Below are 18,766 nucleotides of genomic sequence, written 5' to 3' on the forward strand. Positions count from 1 at the left end.
GATTGAGAGAAATACATACACATAAAGGGAGTACAAGTCATGGCCGACTTTATCCTTGTTATAACAATCGCCTCCAGCTCCCCCATAGAACCGCATTACACTTTCCTCCCCGTTATCACCGTGAATTTGCTACAGTATATTGGATCTACCTGAGTAAAATATATAATGCCCAACATATATAAACAATCTCAACAGTCTCAGCATTTCTATGAAGAAATATAAACTAAATCACGTTAAGACATCATTCAAGTGTCCTCTGCCATACGCGTCTTCTTGCCTCTCGGAGACTTGGGCTTGGAAGTAGGTTGCCATGGTTCTTGCACTGAAGGCAGTCCCAAATCCAGCGACACCGGCATCCAGGACGGAATCTCCATAGGCTCTATCCCCAGCTTTTTCCATGCAGTGTCCAGATCTTCAGGTGTGCGGATGGTGATCTGCCGACCTTCTTTCATTGTAGCCAGACCGAATGGATAAAGCCAACGAACCGGTAGTTTCTTAGCACGTAACGCCTCTGTAACCGGCTTCAGAATGCGGCGTTTGGCCAGTGTGCTCGCAGCCAGATCTTGGAAGAGTAAGATCTTAGTCCCTTCATATACAACTTCCGGAGCATCTCTTGCAGCTCTTAAAATGGCCGCCGTGTGAACATAACTCAAGATCCCACATATGACGTCACGTGGAGGTTCACCAGCCCCAGGCCTGGGACGCAGGGCCCGATGTACTCTTTCTACTGTGATATCCAAAGCCAGCTCGGGACCTATTAATGAGCGAAAAATAGAATCCACCGCTGCAGGTAAGGCATCATGGTCAGTTGACTCGGGGATACCTCGAAGGCGAACATTCCTCCGTCTACTCCTATTTTCCTGGTCTTCCATATGGAGGTAGAGATTATTCAAGTGCGTGTGATGAGCAGATAGCTCCCGGTGAACCGAAACACCATATTTAGCATTAGAAATGTGAGCCTCCTCCAGCGCCATTACCCTATGGCCAATATGATGCATATCGGTTTTGATATCTGATAAGTCTTTCATCACAGGCATAAGTGCCTGAAGCAGTGTTTTCTTCAGATAAGCCCTAGATATCGGTACAGAGTCTGCATCCCCCGCCGAGTCTGAAGGCGCACATGAGCTATCTGAATCCTCTCCCTGCTCACAGCGTGAAGATGTCGGCGCCATCTTGGATCTGCTCTCTGCAGGCGGCATCTTTTTGCCGAAGTATTTGTCCATGTCGGACGATTGTTTGTGGGATTTGGGGGTACCTGCATGTTCCTTGGACTTATCTCGACCTGTCCTCACCATTTTAGCCGAAAGAAGTGGGCAATATCCTGAAGAATCGGTGGATGTAGTGTGGAGCGCCGGGATTACACGTCCATCACCTTGCTCGGCAAGCTCCGCCCCCCTTTTCCACCTTTTTGCTCGAAAATTAAAATGGATTAAGTTCTTTAAGCATCACAACAAAAAGAAATGTTTAGAAATGGGTTTAGAGAAGTCTGATTTGGAAGGCATAAAAGCCTTGGAAGGGTTGCTGGAGGAATTAAGCAGAGTTCCAGGGCAGGGACCGTTTACTAACCTAAAAACTAAAAGTAGGAAATTGCCACCAGTTGGTGATTTCACAAATGTGGATTTATTTGTGGAATTGGTGGGTGATGAGTTCAAGTTATTGGATCAGAATGTTAGTGGTATGGAGAATAATCTGTCCCGGTCTGAACGTGAAGCCCTGACTACTTTGGAAAAGAGACAAAATATAGTTCTGAAAGCATCCAATAAGGGTGGGAACATTGTAGTTATGAGTAGGGACGATTACAAAAAGATGTGTGAGGACATACTGCTTAATCCTGAATGCTACATCATCCTAAAAGAGAATCCCAGAGGTCAATTTAGAAAGGAACTTCTAGACATCCTTCGTGATGCAAAGAGTGGAGCACTAATTAGTGCCAATGAGTTCAACTTTTTATATCCACAATTTCCTACTTTAGCTTGTTTTTACAGTTTACCAAAAATCCACAAAGGGTATCCACCTCTACGTGGTAGGCCAATTATATCAGGCATTAATAATCTAACTCAAAATGTGAGCACATATATAGACGTAGTGTTGCGTCCCTTTGTTCTGAGTTTGTCATCATATGTGCGTGACACAATGGATGTTCTGAAACAAATTGACGGTGTCACGCTTGAACGAGGTACTATGCTGGCAAGCCTGGATGTAAAGGCATTGTATTCCTCTATTCCACATGAGCTTGACTGCCAAGCGGTTGAATACTTCCTTAAAACACGAGGTACTCAATATATGGCTCACAATCAACTTATATTGAAAATGCTACATTTTGTGCTTGAAAAAAATGTATTTGTATATGTGGATCGCATTTTTCACCAACAAAGAGGTACGGCGATGGGGAGTCCTACTGCACCCACATACGCAAATCTGTACCTTGGTTGGTGGGAAGAGGCAGTGGTTTTTAGTGAAAAATTTTCTGATTGGACCTCATCAATAGGTCTCTGGATAAGATATATTTATGACGTGCTGTTATTCTGGAATTCCACTGCTGAAGAATTCCGTGCCTTTGTGTCTGCTCTTAATAGGAATGATTTAGGGCTTAGATTCACAAGTGAGATCAGTGATCAAGCGCTATCATTTCTAGATCTTGAGATCACTAAAACAAAGGAAGGTACAATCTGTACCAAAGTACACCGGAAAGAGACTGCAACCAATAGTTCCTTGCAGTGGGACAGTTGTCACCCTTATCCCCTTAAACGAGGTATTGCTAGAGGCCAGTTCATGAGAATTCGTCGGAATTGTAGCTCCCTTGACGATTTTGAGCTGCAGTCACAGGATCTTGCCTCTAGACTTAAGGATAGGGGTTTTCCTAAAGGAGTAATTCAAAAGGCCTATGAGGTGGCGAGAGACTCTGATAGGACAGGTTTGTTAGTTCCAAAGAAAAGGAAAGAGGAAAATATCACTAGACTTATAGGCATTTTTGACTCCAAACAAATCAGAAATTATGACAATACTGAAAAGGTACTGGCGTATCCTCAGTGCAGATATGGACCTGGTGAATCATATCTCTCACCAGCCATCAGTTACGTTTCGTAGGGGTAAAAACCTCAGGGACAGGGTAATGCAAAGTTGTTTTGATCCTATACCACACAAAGGAACATGGCTGGATAGGAAGGTTCCAGGCACATATAAATGCGGTAGTTGCAGAGCTTGTAATTTTATCCAAAATGGGAGAAAATTCAAATGTGTTACCACCGGAATCGAGTATGATATACGAGATTTTGTGAATTGTAAAACAGCAGGAGTGGTATATCTCATTACATGTCCATGCCCACTAAATTATGTGGGTAAAACGATTTGACAATTTCGGCGTCGAATTAGGGAACATGTAGGAGATGTGACAAATATGAGAGACACCCCTATATCCAAGCATGTACATGCTAAGCACCATGGTAGAGCAGAATGCTTGAGATTTCAGGCGATTAAACTGGTGCGAGCTCCAAAACGTGGAGGGGATTGGGACAATCTTATTCTTAGGAAGGAGGCACAGTGGATCTACAGACTGGCATGTACACAGCCGGTGGGTCTAAATAAGCAGACGAAATATACCTGCTTTATCGGAGAGTGCCATCAGAAGCAGAAAAATAATCTTCGCTTCCATCATGTTTAAAATCATCTCAGCCTATTCTTAGATGTTTTATCTGTTCGTTTATTCATGTGTTATCATATTCGAAATATCTCTCATGTACTAAAATACTATGCCTGTTCATCTACACTAATGTGCTAACAGAGTGTCTATTAGACGTATGGCTGCCAGGTTGCTGTTTGTGAGTTGGACAGTAATCTTCATTCCCATGCAAGTATCGTTAGCTCCATCCCCTAGATGGGAGGGCTTTGGGCATTAATGAGATGCACTCCTCGGCCTCTCTTTGCGCTTGCACGTCGGACGCGATGTTTTGTGCTGGACTTCCGGGTATGTCCGTTGACGTGCCGGGAGTCACATGACCGCACGTTGCGGCTGACGTGGACGACAGTGATTGGCCGTTTTCGAGGCTTTGCCTCTGCCCAGGGGGAGGAGTATTAATTATATTCACTCTGAGTCCTTAGTGAAGCGTGCCGCTGATATCCATGCGAGCACGCTTCCGTGTGTGTAACAGAATATCTGTTACAGTTCTACATCACTGGCGCTTTGGCTAGACTTTGACAAATATAGACCCCTGATGAATTAGTATACAGAAACGCGTAGCGTCAGTGGAGAAGGGATTATAGCGTAGGTGACAGTGGTATCGTTGGGTAACCTCAGCACTGGGGGTTTTAGGAGCGGTAACAGCAGGCTCCAGTGTTTTTGCAGGTTCCCATACACTGATACACCAATGTTAAACGCTGATCCAATCTATATCTTTCAAGTACAATCAGAGGAGGGTTCACAAATGAACTGGAGATTGTTATTTACAATTTAATACGATTTTAAACAAACACGGTGGGGCTTTTTTCACAGTGGTGACTGTACCCCTGTTTTTAGAGAGTTATCTAATAAAAATTAAAAATTTTACTCATTAATTACTTCAGTGAATTCATACATGTACAGTAGCCATGAGATGGCGTAAAAAAGATAATGGTTCTAACATGCCTAACTAGTTGGTGCCAAATTTATCATGCCATGTGCATTTTTCTCAGCATCTTGTAAACCTATGCATTCCAAGATACTACTGATCTCTCCCACTGTAACGAATAAATGTATATCTATACAGTATACAACTTCATAGAAAAATACTGCATTTACTGAATGAAAACCATACAGCGGACTGGAGTTAATGGAATAGAGATTTGGATTAAGACACAAAATACATATTTTGCGGAAGTTTAAAAAAAAAAAATAATTAACAGAAAATTATTATTATTATTTTTTTTTCATTTTAGGCCAGAGGTTAATTTAAAGAAGTATGCTGGATGTCTAAAGGATATTGAGGTCTCCAGGACACCATACAACTTACTTAGCAGCACTGATTACATAGGATTAACCAAAGGTTGTTCTCTTGAGGTATGTCTGTCATCATCATGTGTTTATTGTTCACTAAGGCTGCCTTCATATGGCCGTTACATGGGCACGTAATATGGGAGCATTCTATTGTCAGTATTACTGCCACAATACCCGACATTCCACGTTTTACTGAACTAAATGACAATTGGCCATATGCTTAGGAAGTAACCTTTTTATGAATGTCACCAAAACATTTTTTAATATAGAATCAAAGAGCTACTATTGTGATATAAAATTATTTGGTACAAACAAAGTAGTATTTTATAGGAGGAATAAATAACTAGGGCATTTCTGGAACTGTTATTTAGCGTAGGTTCCACATAAGGGAAAGAATGCAGTAGACCTTTAACAACTAAAAGGAATACCATCAGAATCTATGTACACATGGCATATTTGTTGTAAACATTTCTGCAACTGTCCTATTTATCTAAATGAGACTTGCAGAAATCCATGTTCTTGCTGTCAAAACAACTCCATTCAGATGAATAAGGCTACATTCACACGTGTTAAGAACAGTGTAGTTCTATGGCTGTATTCACATGGCTATAAATACTGGCCGTCAAAAAATAGGACATGTCCTATTTTTTGGCCGTTTTCACGACCAGACGGCCCCCATGGAACTCAATGGATAATTTTTAACAGCCGTTTTTCAGGAATCAAACCCTGTGCCGGCCGTTAAAAACTCATCCTGGCCAAGAGGACTCCCAGGGCATAGCGCTACTTTAAGCACTGAGCCGGGGAAACCCTTGACGTCACTGTCGGAATCCCCTAGAGGGAGCCCCTTACATCACTGTCCTATGTGGACAGTGATGTCAGGGGATCCTCCTGGGTCAGGACTCCTGGCCAGAGTGTTGCTGGAGGAGCCCCTGGTGTCACTATCCATATATGGACAGTGACATCAGGGGATCCTCCTAGACCCCGTCACGTCATTGTCCATATATGGGCAGTGACATCATGGGATCTTCCTGGAGCGGAATTCCCGGCCAGAGCATTGCCAATGCTCTGGCCGGGAATTCCGCTTCTGTAGGAGCCTCTTGCATCACTATCCATATATGGACAGTGACGTCAGGGGATCCTCCTGGAGCAGAACCTTCGGCCAAACAGTTGCCAATGCTGTGGCCAGGGATTCCACTTCTATCCATATGTGGACAGTAACATCTGGAGCAGAATTCCGGGCCAGAGCGTCGGTAATGCTCTGAATGGGGATTCCGCTCCTATAGGGAGCCCAAATAGAGGGGGTGCGTGTCTGTGCTATCTACAGGGGGGTTATCTGGCGCTATCTACCAGGGGGTGTCTGGCGCTATCTACAGGGAGGGGTTCTGGCGATATCTATGGGGGGCTGTGTGTGGCGATATCTACAGAGGGGCTGTCTGGCGCTATCTACAGAGGGGGTGTCTGGCACTATCTACAAGGGGTGTCTGGTGCTATCTACGGGAGGGGTGTCTTACACTATCTACAGGGGGAATGTCATGTGGCGCTATCTACAGGGGGGTGTGGCGTTATCTACATGGGCACTGTGTCACTATATGGGCACTACCTAGAGGGGACACTGTGGCGCTATCTACATGGGCCCTGTGTGTGGCACTATCTACATGGACACTGTGGCACTACGTGTGCACTGTGGCACTATGTGGGCATTGGCACTTTGTTGACACTATCTACTGTGGGCATTACGGCACTGTCTACATGGGCACTCGGGTGTTTTCAGGGGGTTTGGAAAAAAAACCTGATAAATTAAATGTATCAGTTTTTTCAACGGCCATAAAAAACGGATCGCAGACGGATGACAAACGGCTGAAACCTTTATCCGTCAAATCAGCGGCACTGACAGGTTCAGTGACAGCCGGTCCTGCGTTCCTCTGACACAAAGGATTGTTCATAACTAAGATGTAATCGATAACAGGTAGATCCTGTGTGTCAGGAACACACAGGGTCCGCTGTCACGGAGTGCCGCTGACGTGACGGATACAGGTTTTATACAGCTGTATACAGAGCAGCTGTATCTGAAAAAGTAAAAATAACTTTTCATAAAATGTAATTTGAAATTCGCACCAAACACACTGATACACATTTTTATTTATTTAAAAAAAAAAAAATCCTTTTCAAAGGTGTACATAGCCTTTTAAGCATATTCCATTTGACATAAATCGATAAAAAAAATGGCACAAAGATAACTGTTGCAATCATTTACTCCCCCCCCCCAAAAAAAAACAAACCATTTCAGGTCACACATAATGCAATAATAGGACAGATGCCAAATACCATCTGCTGTTTTCGAGCTCCATTTTTATTTCATCCTCATCAGATTGGACAAAAGCGAGAAAAATGTAATTTAGTGGAGTGGCGAACATGAAAATCATTAGTAATTGGACCTGAATGAAATCTAAAGACTTGCACAATGATAGTACTATGTCATTATCATCAGACAGGTTTAGGTCTATGTCATTATCAGCAATCAAAAGCAATAATCAATTTTTCTTTTAAAAGTAATATTCTGTATTCTGTGCTACTCTACGAACGTCCAATACCTGTACATGCTTCGAACACCCTTTCAGAGAAGTAAAATCTGCTGTGAGCTATAATTTCTATAAGATATATTTAGAAGATACTCATTCTAAACATAACCGGTAAGACTAATTTACTAGAGCACTGGAGGAAGACATCCTAAGCCATGACCCGTTAATGGCTTAAAAAGCATTGCTCGATTGTATATTACTCTAGAAATAAACACAAGTCCTGAATATAGAGAGCTGCAATATATAACTCGGACAAATATATGGTGGCCACGCTTAAAATTCATGGAAAGAGTCTTCTATTTATAGCCGAGTTGCTGAGTTGTGCCCCATCACAAATCTCAAAGTATAAAAACTTGCAACCATAAAAAATATCTTTGAAAGGCTAGACAAATTTTCAACAAAATTTGATAAATTCACGTTTTGAAGATTTGCAGTTGTGTTCCACAATGTAGATAATAATTTAGTTGTTTTTTTACCTAGATCAGATTTTTTGTATTTATGAGCAGGTTGAAATCCAAATTTAACAGAGGTTTTATTACTTTATTCAATATTCGACATAAATCCGTGAAAACTAATATTGCTGTAGGAAGACAGACTGCCAGAAGTACACTGGTTCACTAAACCCGGTTATCTTAACATCAGTGATTTACAACTTTCCTTATATTTACAGGGCATAGAATATAAAGATCAAACTACTCTTTTCTACAGTAACATAACTCATGTATACAAGTAAAAAATGCCGTTTTATGCTAGTGATGAAAAGCAGCATTCAATATTAGTGATTGTTGTATCATTCAGTATTTTTCATTAGCCAAGATAATAATTGTGTCTATTTACTTTCTGAGAGGGTAATATAACTTACGTAGACTTACAATGATCAAGTGAACCACGAGAAAATGACGCCAATATAAAGGACGATCTCCAGCAAGAAGACGTCAAGTCCTCGGTCAAACCAAAAGTGCTGTGGACCTGCAGTGATCTTCCCCATCCCTGGGACTATAAGTAAAAGTCCTACTAGTACATATGATGCTCCAGGCACCAGCAGCCCTGGACAAGGGCCTAACAATAACCCATGGGGACTTATAGCCAAACTTGTGTCCTCTCCACCATCTTCAAGCACGTTAATATACGAGCTGACTTTGATATCACTGTGCGCTCCTGCACGCCTCTGCACACAGTGTCATCGGCTGTCACACTATTGAGCGCTGGGTTCCCAAATGCGCTGCTTCTGGATTCGGGCTGTTGCCAGGAAAACTGTGACATCACAGGGATTCCCTGCGCAGAGAGCTCTTGGACGCATGTTTCTTTTCTGCATGTCTGAATATATGGATCACTGATAACAGTGATTTAATGGGCTGTTACCATTAGATTACTGTTATCAATAATCTGTACTTAGGAGCAGCAGGGAACACATAGATAATGTGTGCTCTGCTAACTTTTTGCCCCATAGTAAAAAAAAAAATGAATTAATAAATAAATACAGTAAAAGTTCAAAAATAAATAAAAAATTAAATGATAAAAAAATGTAATTAATAAAAATCCCTAGTCCCCATAAAGTGCACACCTCTCCAAAACCCACACGCATCAATTTTAGACATTCTGCATAACACAAATGCATTGGAACCACTATCCACTTCCAAAGAGTAACCATCTAAGGGCTAGTTCACACCGAGTTTTTTTTGCGCTGTTTTAGATGTGGAAACTGTGTTAGAAACAGTGCCAAAAAATGGCAAAAATCGCCTCCCATTGATTTTAATGGGAGGCGGAGGTGTTTTTTCCCCATGAGCGGAAAAAAACGCTTGAGGGAAAAAGAAGCGACATGCTATTTCTTCCCGTTTTTTCGTCTCTGACCTCCCATTGAAATCAATGTGAGGCAGAGAAAGCGTTTTTCCCTCAATGGCCGCCGCTGAAAAACGCCGCAAAAAACACGGCAAAGAAAGTGCAGGCAGGTCAAAAACTGCCTGCAAAAAACTCTGTGTGAACATACCCTAAAATTAATAAAAAGGCAAAGCAAACTGTTGAAACGCGGTTTTAACTTTCCTAAGGCACTGTTCACATTCTGTCTGGAATTTTGAGGCAGAATTTGATCCACCTCAAAAACCGTGTAAAAAAAACTGTGTGAACATACCCTAAGTACCATTTTTTCATTATTTTTTTTCTCTTCTGTTTCCTCCTATCTCAGTACCGAACTAGCCATGTTGTGGGTTGGCAGAGGAGGTGGCACACGTGATTGCAGTTCTGTAGCTTTTTACTTCAAATCTGATGATGCATTTTTACTCCTCACCTCCCTTCCCCAGCAGTTAGTGTATCCATCCACCTTATAGTATAGTCCCTGAACAGAATAGTGACAGCAGGAGAAGAGAAAGCGCTAGCGCATTACAAGAATTATTTTCTACTGCTGTAAGTGTTAGGGCACATTCAGACATGGCAGAATTGCTATTGAATTCGGCTGCGGACAGTCCGCAGTGGAATTCTGCAGCAGCCGTTTTTTACATTTGTTTCTATCCATTTTTAGGAAAGTTAGTTCAGACGTTGCAGAAAATAACTGTGCGGAAATTAGGCTGCGGTGCAGATTTTTCCCTCCGCAGCATTCTCATGACGTTGCGTAGAAGAAGCGGAATTTCACTGCGTATTTCAGCCTTTGCAATGCAAAATCTGAAATCTGCAGCAAGTCCGCTGTGATATCTGCAACGTCTGAATTACCTGTCAAATATGCAAATGTTGGTGCAGATTCGTTGCGTAATTGCCCCAAATCTGAACCATTTGCAGAGGAAAAATTCTGCCACGTCTGAACATGGCCTAATAGCAAGCTACTGAGCATGCTCGGCTTTCTCACGGACAAGCAGTGTAGATGAAGGATTTCAATGCACCATTCACAGAGGATGAGGCACAGACGTTTGATAGATCTGCGCAAGAGTGACCAGTAACATATAAGCAACACTGCACGGTCATGCAACTTGGACTCCGGGGGACGCTATTACAGATCAGTTATTGCTATATTGATAACCGTAAACAAAAGTTTTTATTACATGACATTACAAAGATGAGGTATGCTGCATCTTGATTTTATTCATGGGCATTTTTATTGATAGGCTAAGCCTTTTAATACGTTAATGTCAGGCGGACTGTACGTTACCCCAAACATAAAATAGTTAACCCCCGGCCACCAATTTTAGTCTGTTCTACCCTGGCCCTATCGGCTTTTGCAACTTTACTAAATAATGTCTGTACTTGGATGATTATCATAGTGCATAGGCTGCAACTAAAGCGAAGAAAAAGGTTTTTTCTCGGCACTATAGCGACGTCATATCTTATACAATGTACACATATTTCACATCCCCATACATAGAAGAATTAGAGGATTCATTTTTGTGTTAAATATTATTTATTGAAAAATCTACCTTAAAACAGAACATCAAAAAATAAGAATAAACTATATATTTATTTTTTTCCTGTTCTGAACATTTTTCTCAAAAAAAAAGACCCACAAAATTAATTGATATTTGCTTTAATTTTAAATGATAAGTAAAACCAATCTGTCCCTCAAAACAAAACATTTTGGGGTAGACTAAGAAGAAAAAAAAGATTTCACCTTTAAAATGCAGCATTCCAAAAGGTAACATTTTAATCTGGGCATCAAGGCCTTTAAAAAACCCTGACCATGAAAGGGTTAATGAATCTTAGACTCTAATAATAAAGCAAACAAATCCGTGTTGAGGCATCCGTCCATTTTATGTTAATTCCTGTAAAATAATGCATTATACACAGACTGATATTTCATAATCCTCTTTTTAAAGCAGAGAAGTAAAATCTAATAGATTATTTGCAAAAGTCTCTATTATGTCGATAGATAGAGATGTGATATTAGTATTTTACCGAATAATGATGCCTTTTAGGCCGGGCTCACACAGAGTTTTTTGCAGGCAGAAAATCTGCCTCAAAATTCCGTTTGGAATTTTGAGGCAGATTTTGCTCTGCCTACACGCCGATTTTCGTGGCTTTTTTGCGCCCGCCGCCATTGAGCGCTGCTGGCAAAAAACGCTGTGAAATACGCTTTCTCTGCCTCCCATTGATGTCAATGGGAGGTCAGAGATGTAAACGGCCGAAGATAGGGCATGCCGCTTCCTTTTCCCGCGAGCCGTTTTTTCCGTTTGCGGGAAAAAACGCTTTCGTCTCCCATTGAAATCAATGGGAGGCATTTTCGGCCGTTTTTTGGCGTGTTTTCCGACGCGGTTCACGCGTCAAAAAATATGTCGAAAAACTCAGTGTGAACTGACTTTTAGGCCGGATTTACACGCGCGTGTGCGTTTTGCGCGCGCAAAAGGCACTTAACAGCTCCGTGTGGCAGCCCTGTATGATGCACAGCTGCGTGATTTTTGCGCAGCCGCCATCATTATGACACTCTGTTTGTATGTTTGTAAACAGAAAAGCACGTGGTGCTTTTCTGTTTTCAGTCATAGTTTGACAGCTGTTGCATGAAAAACGCAGGTCCCACGGAAGTGCTTCCGTGTGGCATGCGTGCTTTTCACATACCTATTGACTTCAATGGGTGCGTGATGCGCGAAATACGCCGAAAGAACGGACATGTCATGACTTTTTCACAGCGGACTCACGCTGCGTAAAAATCACGCAATTGTCTGCACGGCCCCATAGACTAATATAGGTCCGTGCGACATGTGTGAAAATCACGCGCGTTGCACGGACGTATATCCCGTTCGTCTAAATAAGCCCTCAGTCTGATCATAAACAAATTCTTCCAACTGAGCTTTCCGTCCTGTATTTCTTATGATATTATTTATGGTTAAAGTTTGCTTCTGCTTCACTTTGTGCCAGCTTTTATGATGCTTATTGTAAATGTGATTAGTTTGGCCTCTCTTTTTCAGTAGGTATTGATTTATGAATAGCGTATCAAATACAAGCACTTTTTTTTTGTGTGCTGCTTATTTCAGAGTTTGATAAACCTTTCTTCTCTGTTTTGAAAGAACTGATGTTGCTCAGTGTTTGAGCGTGTCCCGCTTTGACTAAGGGTGGATTCACACGAACGTGATTTACGTCAGTGCAGCCCGCGTGGTTCTCACGCGGGTCGCACGGACCTATGCAAGTCTATGGGGCAGTGCAGACTGTCCGTGATTTTTGCGCAGCGTGAGTCCGCTGCGTAAAACTCACGACAGGTTCTATATTTGAGCGTTTTTCGCGCATCACGCACCCAATGAAGTCAATGGGTGCGTGAAAATCACGCGCACCACACGGAAGCACTTCCGTGGGACGCGCGTTATTCGCGCAACAGCAGTAAAAGAATGAATGTAAACAGAAAAGCACCACGTGCTTTTCTGTTTACAAACATCCAAACGGAGTGTCATAATGATGGCGGCTGCGTGAAAAGCAGGCAGCCGCGCATCCATATGAACATGACACACGGAGCTGTCATGCTGCTGCCACGTGCGCAAAACGCAGCGTTTTATGCGCGCGGGAAACGCTCACATTCGTGTGAATCCGCCTTAATAGAGGTGGGTCCTGAATAGGGGACCCTCCTCTATGATGTCCATATGCCCAATAGAATGCATAGGAAGGAATTGTCTCAATGAGGCAACCCCTCAAAAGACAAACAAATGTTAAAAGCAATACTCAACAATACCGGGTCCACCAGGGGCGTAACTAGGAAAGACTGGGCCCCATAGCAAACTTTTGACTGGGGCCCCCCCTCCCCTGGGTGTCACACAACCCCCCCCCCTTGTAGATAGTGCCTTTTTTACAGCCCCCCCCTGTAGATAACGCCATACAGTCCCCCCTGTAGATAACGGCATACAGTCCCCCCCTGTAGATAACGCCATACAGTCCCCTCTGTAGATAACGCCATACAGTGCCCCCCCTGTAGATAACGTCATACAGCCCCCCCCCCCCCTGTAGACTGTATGGCGTTATCTACAGGGGGACTGTATGGCGTTATCTACAGAGGGGGACTGTATGGCGTTATCTATAGGGGGGACTGTGTGGCGTTATCTACAGGGGGGACTGTGTGGCGTTATCTACAGGGGGGACTGTGTGGCGTTATCTACATTCGGGTGCTGTGTGGCGTTATCTGCAGGGGGACTGTGTGGCGTTATCTACAGAGGGGGACTGTAAGGCGTTATCTACAGGGGGGACTGTATGGCATTATCTACAGAGGGGGCTGTAAGGCATTATCTACAGAGGGGGCTTTATGGCGCGAACGCCATACAGCCCCCACTGTGGAGAACGCCATACAGCCCCCCATGTAGAGAACGCCATACAGCCCCCCCCTGTAGGGAACGCCATACAGCGCCCCCCCTGCAGGGAACGCCATACAGCGCCCCCCCTGCAGGGAACGCCATACAGCGCCCCCCCCTGCAGGGAACGCCATACAGCGCCCCCCCTGCAGGGAACGCCATACAGCGCCCCCCCTGCAGGAAACGCCATACAGCGCCCCCCCCCTGCAGGGAACGCCATACAGTGCCCCCCCCCCTTGCAGGGAACGCCATACAGCGCCCCCCCCCTTCAGGGAACGCCATACAGCGCCCCCCCCTGCAGGGAAAGCCATACAGTGCCCCCCTGTAGATAACGCCTTACAGCCCTCTCTGTAGATAACGCCTTACAGCCCCCTCTGTAGATAACCCCATACAGTCTCCCCTGTAGATAACGCCTTACAGTCCCCCTCTGTAGATAACGCCACACAGTCCCCCCTGTAGATAACGCCACACAGTCCCCCCTGTAGATAACGCCACACAGCCCCCGAATGTAGATAACGCCATACAGCTCCCCCGCCCTGCAGGGAACGCCATATAGCACCCCCCCCTGCAGGGAACGCCATACAGCGCCCCCCCCTGCAGGGAACGCCATACAGCGCCCCCCCTGCAGGGAACGCCATACAGCGCCCCCCCTGCAGGAAACGCCATACAGCGCCCCCCCCCTGCAGGGAACGCCATACAGTGCCCCCCCCCTTGCAGGGAACGCCATACAGCGCCCCCCCCTTCAGGGAACGCCATACAGCGCCCCCCCTGCAGGGAAAGCCATACAGTGCCCCCCCTGTAGATAACGCCTTACAGCCCCCTCTGTAGATAACGCCTTACAGCCCCCTCTGTAGATAACCCCATACAGTCCCCCCTGTAGATAATGCCTTACAGTCCCCCTCTGTAGATAACGCCACACAGTCCCCCCTGTAGATAACGCCACACAGTCCCCCCTGTAGATAACGCCACACAGCCCCCGAATGTAGATAACACCACACAGTCCCCCTGTAGATAACGCCATACAGTCCCCCCTGTAGATAACGCCATACAGCGCCCCCCCCCCCCCCTGTAGATAATGCCATACAGCCCCCCCTGTAGACTGTATGGCGTTATCTACAGGGGGGACTGTATGGCGTCATCTACAGAGGGGGACTGTGTGGCGTTATCTATAGGGGGGACTGTGTGGCGTTATCTACAGGGGGGACTGTGTGGTGGTGTTATCTACAGGGGGGACTGTGTGGCGTTATCTATATTCGGGGGCTGTGTGGCGTTATCTACAGGAGGGACTGTGTGGCGTTATTTACAGAGGGGGACTGTAAGGCGTTATCTACAGGGGGGACTGTATGGTGTTATCTACAGAGGGGGCTGTAAGGCGTTATCTACAGGGCGGACTGTATGGCGTTATCTACAGAGGGGGCTGTATGGCGCGAACGCCATACAGCCCCCACTGTAGAGAACGCCATACAGCCACCCCTGTAGAGAACGCCATACATCCCCCACTGTAGAGAACAGCATACAGCCCCCCCCCGTAGTGAAAGCCATACAGCGCCCCCCCTGTAGGGAACGCCATACAGCGCCCCCCCCTGCAGGGAAAGCCATACAGCGCCCCCCCATCAGGGAACACCATACAGCGCCCCCCCCCTGCAGGGAAAGCCATACAGCGCCCCCCCTGCAGGGAACGCCATACAGCGCCCCCCCCTGCAGGGAACGCCATACAGCGCCCCCCCTGCAGGGAACGCCATACAGCGCCCCCCCCTGCAGGGAACGCCATACAGCGCCCCCCCTTGCAGGGAACGCCATACAGCGCCCCCCCCCCTGCAGGGAACGCCATACAGCGCCCCCCCTGCAGGGAACGCCATACAGCGCCGCCCCCTGCAGGGAACGCCATACAGCGCCCCCCCCCTTGCAGGGAAAGCCATACAGCGCCCCCCCTGCAGGGAACGCCATACAGCGCCCCCCCCCCCTGCAGGGAACGGCATACAGCGCCCCCCCCTTGCAGGGAAAGCCATACAGCGCCCCCCCCCTGCAGGGAACGCCATACTGCGCCCCCCCTGCAGGGAAAGCCATACACATACAGCGCCCCCCCCCTGCAGGGAACGCCATACAGCCCCCCCCCCCAAAAAAAAAATGTGACCTATAGTGTGTCCTACAAATAACATGCATCCCCTACCCACAGGATAGGGGATACATGTGTGATCGCTGGCAGCGATAGGGAGAACGGGGGACTGAAAGTCCCCTGAAGTTCTCCATCACGAACCTCTGACTTCCGGGGTCTGTGTCGGCAGCTCAACAAAAATGAAAGGAGCGCCGGTCACACATGCGCACAAGCACGACCGGCGCTCCATTCATTTCTCCGGAGCTGCCGACACAGACCCCGGAAGTCCGAGGTTCGTGATGGAGAACTTCAGGGGACTTTCAGTCCCCTTTTCTCCCTATCGCTGCCAGAGATCACACATGTATCCCCTATCCTGTGGATAGGGGATACATGTCTTTTGTTTAATGGCAGAGCTGGGAGATACCTCCCTGCTCGGCCGTAGTGTTCAGTGGCGTCCCGCTGTAGCAGCCATAGCGGCTGCTAGAGGAGCCTGCGGTCATGGTGGGGGCCCGTGCCGGCGGGCGACACGGGCCCCCTCATGCCGCGGGCCCCGTAGCAGTCGCTACTGCTGCTACGGCGGTAGTTACGCCACTGGGGTCCACACATTAACCGCTTTAGGACACAGCCTGTTTTGGCCTTGTGGACACAGATGATTTTTACAAATCTGACATGTGTCACTTTAAGTGGTAATAACTCCGGAACGCTTTTACCTATCCAAGCGATTCTGAGATTGTTTTCTCGTGACATATTGTACTTTATGTTAGCGAAAAAATTTGGTCGATAAATTCAATATTTATTTGGGAAAAACATCAAATTTTAGCAAAAATCATAGAACCTGTCCAACATTTTAATTTGCATTTTTCTAAATTAAACGTATCTGCTTGTAAGACAGATAGTAATACCACACAAAATTGTTACTAGTTAACATTTACCATATGTCTACTTTATGTTGGCATCGTGGTTTTTTAAAAGTCCTTTTATTTTTGTAAACTACACCCCTCAAGGCATTTATAATTTGTCTGGACATATGACAGGGCTTAGGAGTAAAAGAGCACTGTGCGCATTTGAGGACTATTTGGGTGATGTTCGCAGCATTGGCTTACAATGGCAGGGCTCTGGTGTCAAATAGTAAAACAAACCCCAAGTACTGACCCCGATTTTGGAAACTGCACCCCTCGAGGCATTTTTTAAAGGGGTGTAGTGAGCATTTTGAAGACATAGGTTTGTTTGTTTTTTAGAAATGAACGCTCAGTGGATGGTGCAAAGTGAAAATTTTAATTTTCCACTGATATGCCATTTTAGTGCACAATATTTTGTGCCCAGTTCGTGCCACTGAAGACAAATACCTTAAACTGTTAACCATATTCTCCCTGCATGGTGATGCCATATATGTGGTGGTAAACTGCTGTTTGGGCACATTGTAGGGCTCAGAATGGAGGTAGCGCCATTTGGCTTTTGGAGCGCGGATGTTGCTTGGTAATTGTTCTGTTTGTGGTTTTGCTGGTATTTCAGTTTATAATGTGAGGGCATATGTAAACTGTGTGGAGTACATCAGGGTATATGTAAACTGTGCGGAGTACATCAGGGCATAAGAGGGTTTAACCCCTTTAGGACACAGCCTGTTTTGGCGTTGTGGACACAGATGATTTTTTCAAATCTGACATGTGTCACTTTATGTGGTAATAACTCCGGAACGCTTTTACCTATCCAAGCGATTCTGAGATTGATTTCTCATGACATATTGTACTTTATGTTAGTGAAAAAATTTGGTCGATAAATTCAATATTTATTTGTGAAAAACGTCAAATTTTAGCAAAAATTTGCAAAAATTACCATTTTTCTAAATTTAAATGTGTTTGCTTGTAAAACAGATAGTAATACCACACAAAATATTTACTAGTTAACATCCCCCATATGTCTACTTTATGTTTGCATCATTTTTTTTCACGTACTTTTATTTTTCTAGGACGTTACAAGGCTTAGAACTTTAGCAGCAATGTCTCATATTTTCAAGAAAATTTCAATAGGCCATTTTTTCAGGGACCAGTTCAGTTCTGAAGTCGTTTTGATGGCCTTCTATATTAGAAAGTCCCCATAAATCACCCCATTTTGAAAAATGCACCCCTCAAGGTATTCAAAACCACATTGAGAAAGTATTTGAACCCTTTAGGCGTTTCACAGGAATTAAGGCAATGTAGAAGTGAAATTTACAAATGTTATTTTTTTTGCCGAAATTCATTTGTAATAAAAAAAATCTGTAACACAGAAGGTTTTACCAGAGAAACGCAACTCAATATTTATTGCCCAGATTCTGCAGATTTTAGAAATATCCAACATGTGGCCCTAGTGTCCTAATGGACTGAAACACAGGTCTCAGAAGCAAAGGAGCACCCAGTGGATTTTGGGGCATCCTTTTTTTAGGAATATATCTTAGGCACCAAGTCAGGTTTGAGGAGGTCTTCTGGTACCTAAACAGTCGAAACCCCCCAAAAGTTACCCCATTTTGGAAACTACACCCCTCAAGACATTTTTCTAGGGGTATAGTTAGCATTTTGACCCCACAGTTTTTTTGCAGAATTTAGTGGAATTAGTCTGTGAAGATGAAAATCACCTATTTTTCTGTGGAAACATAGAATTTTTTCATTTTTACAAGAAATAAAGGAGAAAAAGCACCTCAACATTTGTAAAGCAATTTCTCCCGATTACGGCAATACCCCATATGTGGTCGTAAACTGATGTTTGGACCCACAGCAAGGCTAAGGAGGGAAGGAGCGCCTTTTGGATTTTGGAGCGCAGATTTTGCTGGATTGGTTTTCAGTGCCGTGTCGGGTTTGCAACGCCCCGGAGGGACCAAAACAGTGGAAACCCCCAAAAGTGA

The 18,766-nt window shown here is 44.9% G+C and overlaps 1 protein-coding gene across 1 annotated transcript in view; it reads left to right on the top strand.

Moving 5' to 3' along the window:
* LAMA2 (laminin subunit alpha 2) overlaps positions 1–18,766 on the top strand; it is an 852,154-nt gene that overhangs the window by 784,549 nt on the left and 48,839 nt on the right. The window contains exon 53 of the mRNA XM_075863715.1: positions 4,912–5,032. Coding sequence (XP_075719830.1) covers positions 4,912–5,032 — 121 coding nt within the window. The remainder of the gene's footprint in view (positions 1–4,911; positions 5,033–18,766) is intronic.

The sequence above is a fragment of the Rhinoderma darwinii genome, chromosome 4 (genome assembly GCF_050947455.1).
Source record: "Rhinoderma darwinii isolate aRhiDar2 chromosome 4, aRhiDar2.hap1, whole genome shotgun sequence".
NCBI classification, from domain to species: Eukaryota; Metazoa; Chordata; class Amphibia; order Anura; family Rhinodermatidae; genus Rhinoderma; species Rhinoderma darwinii.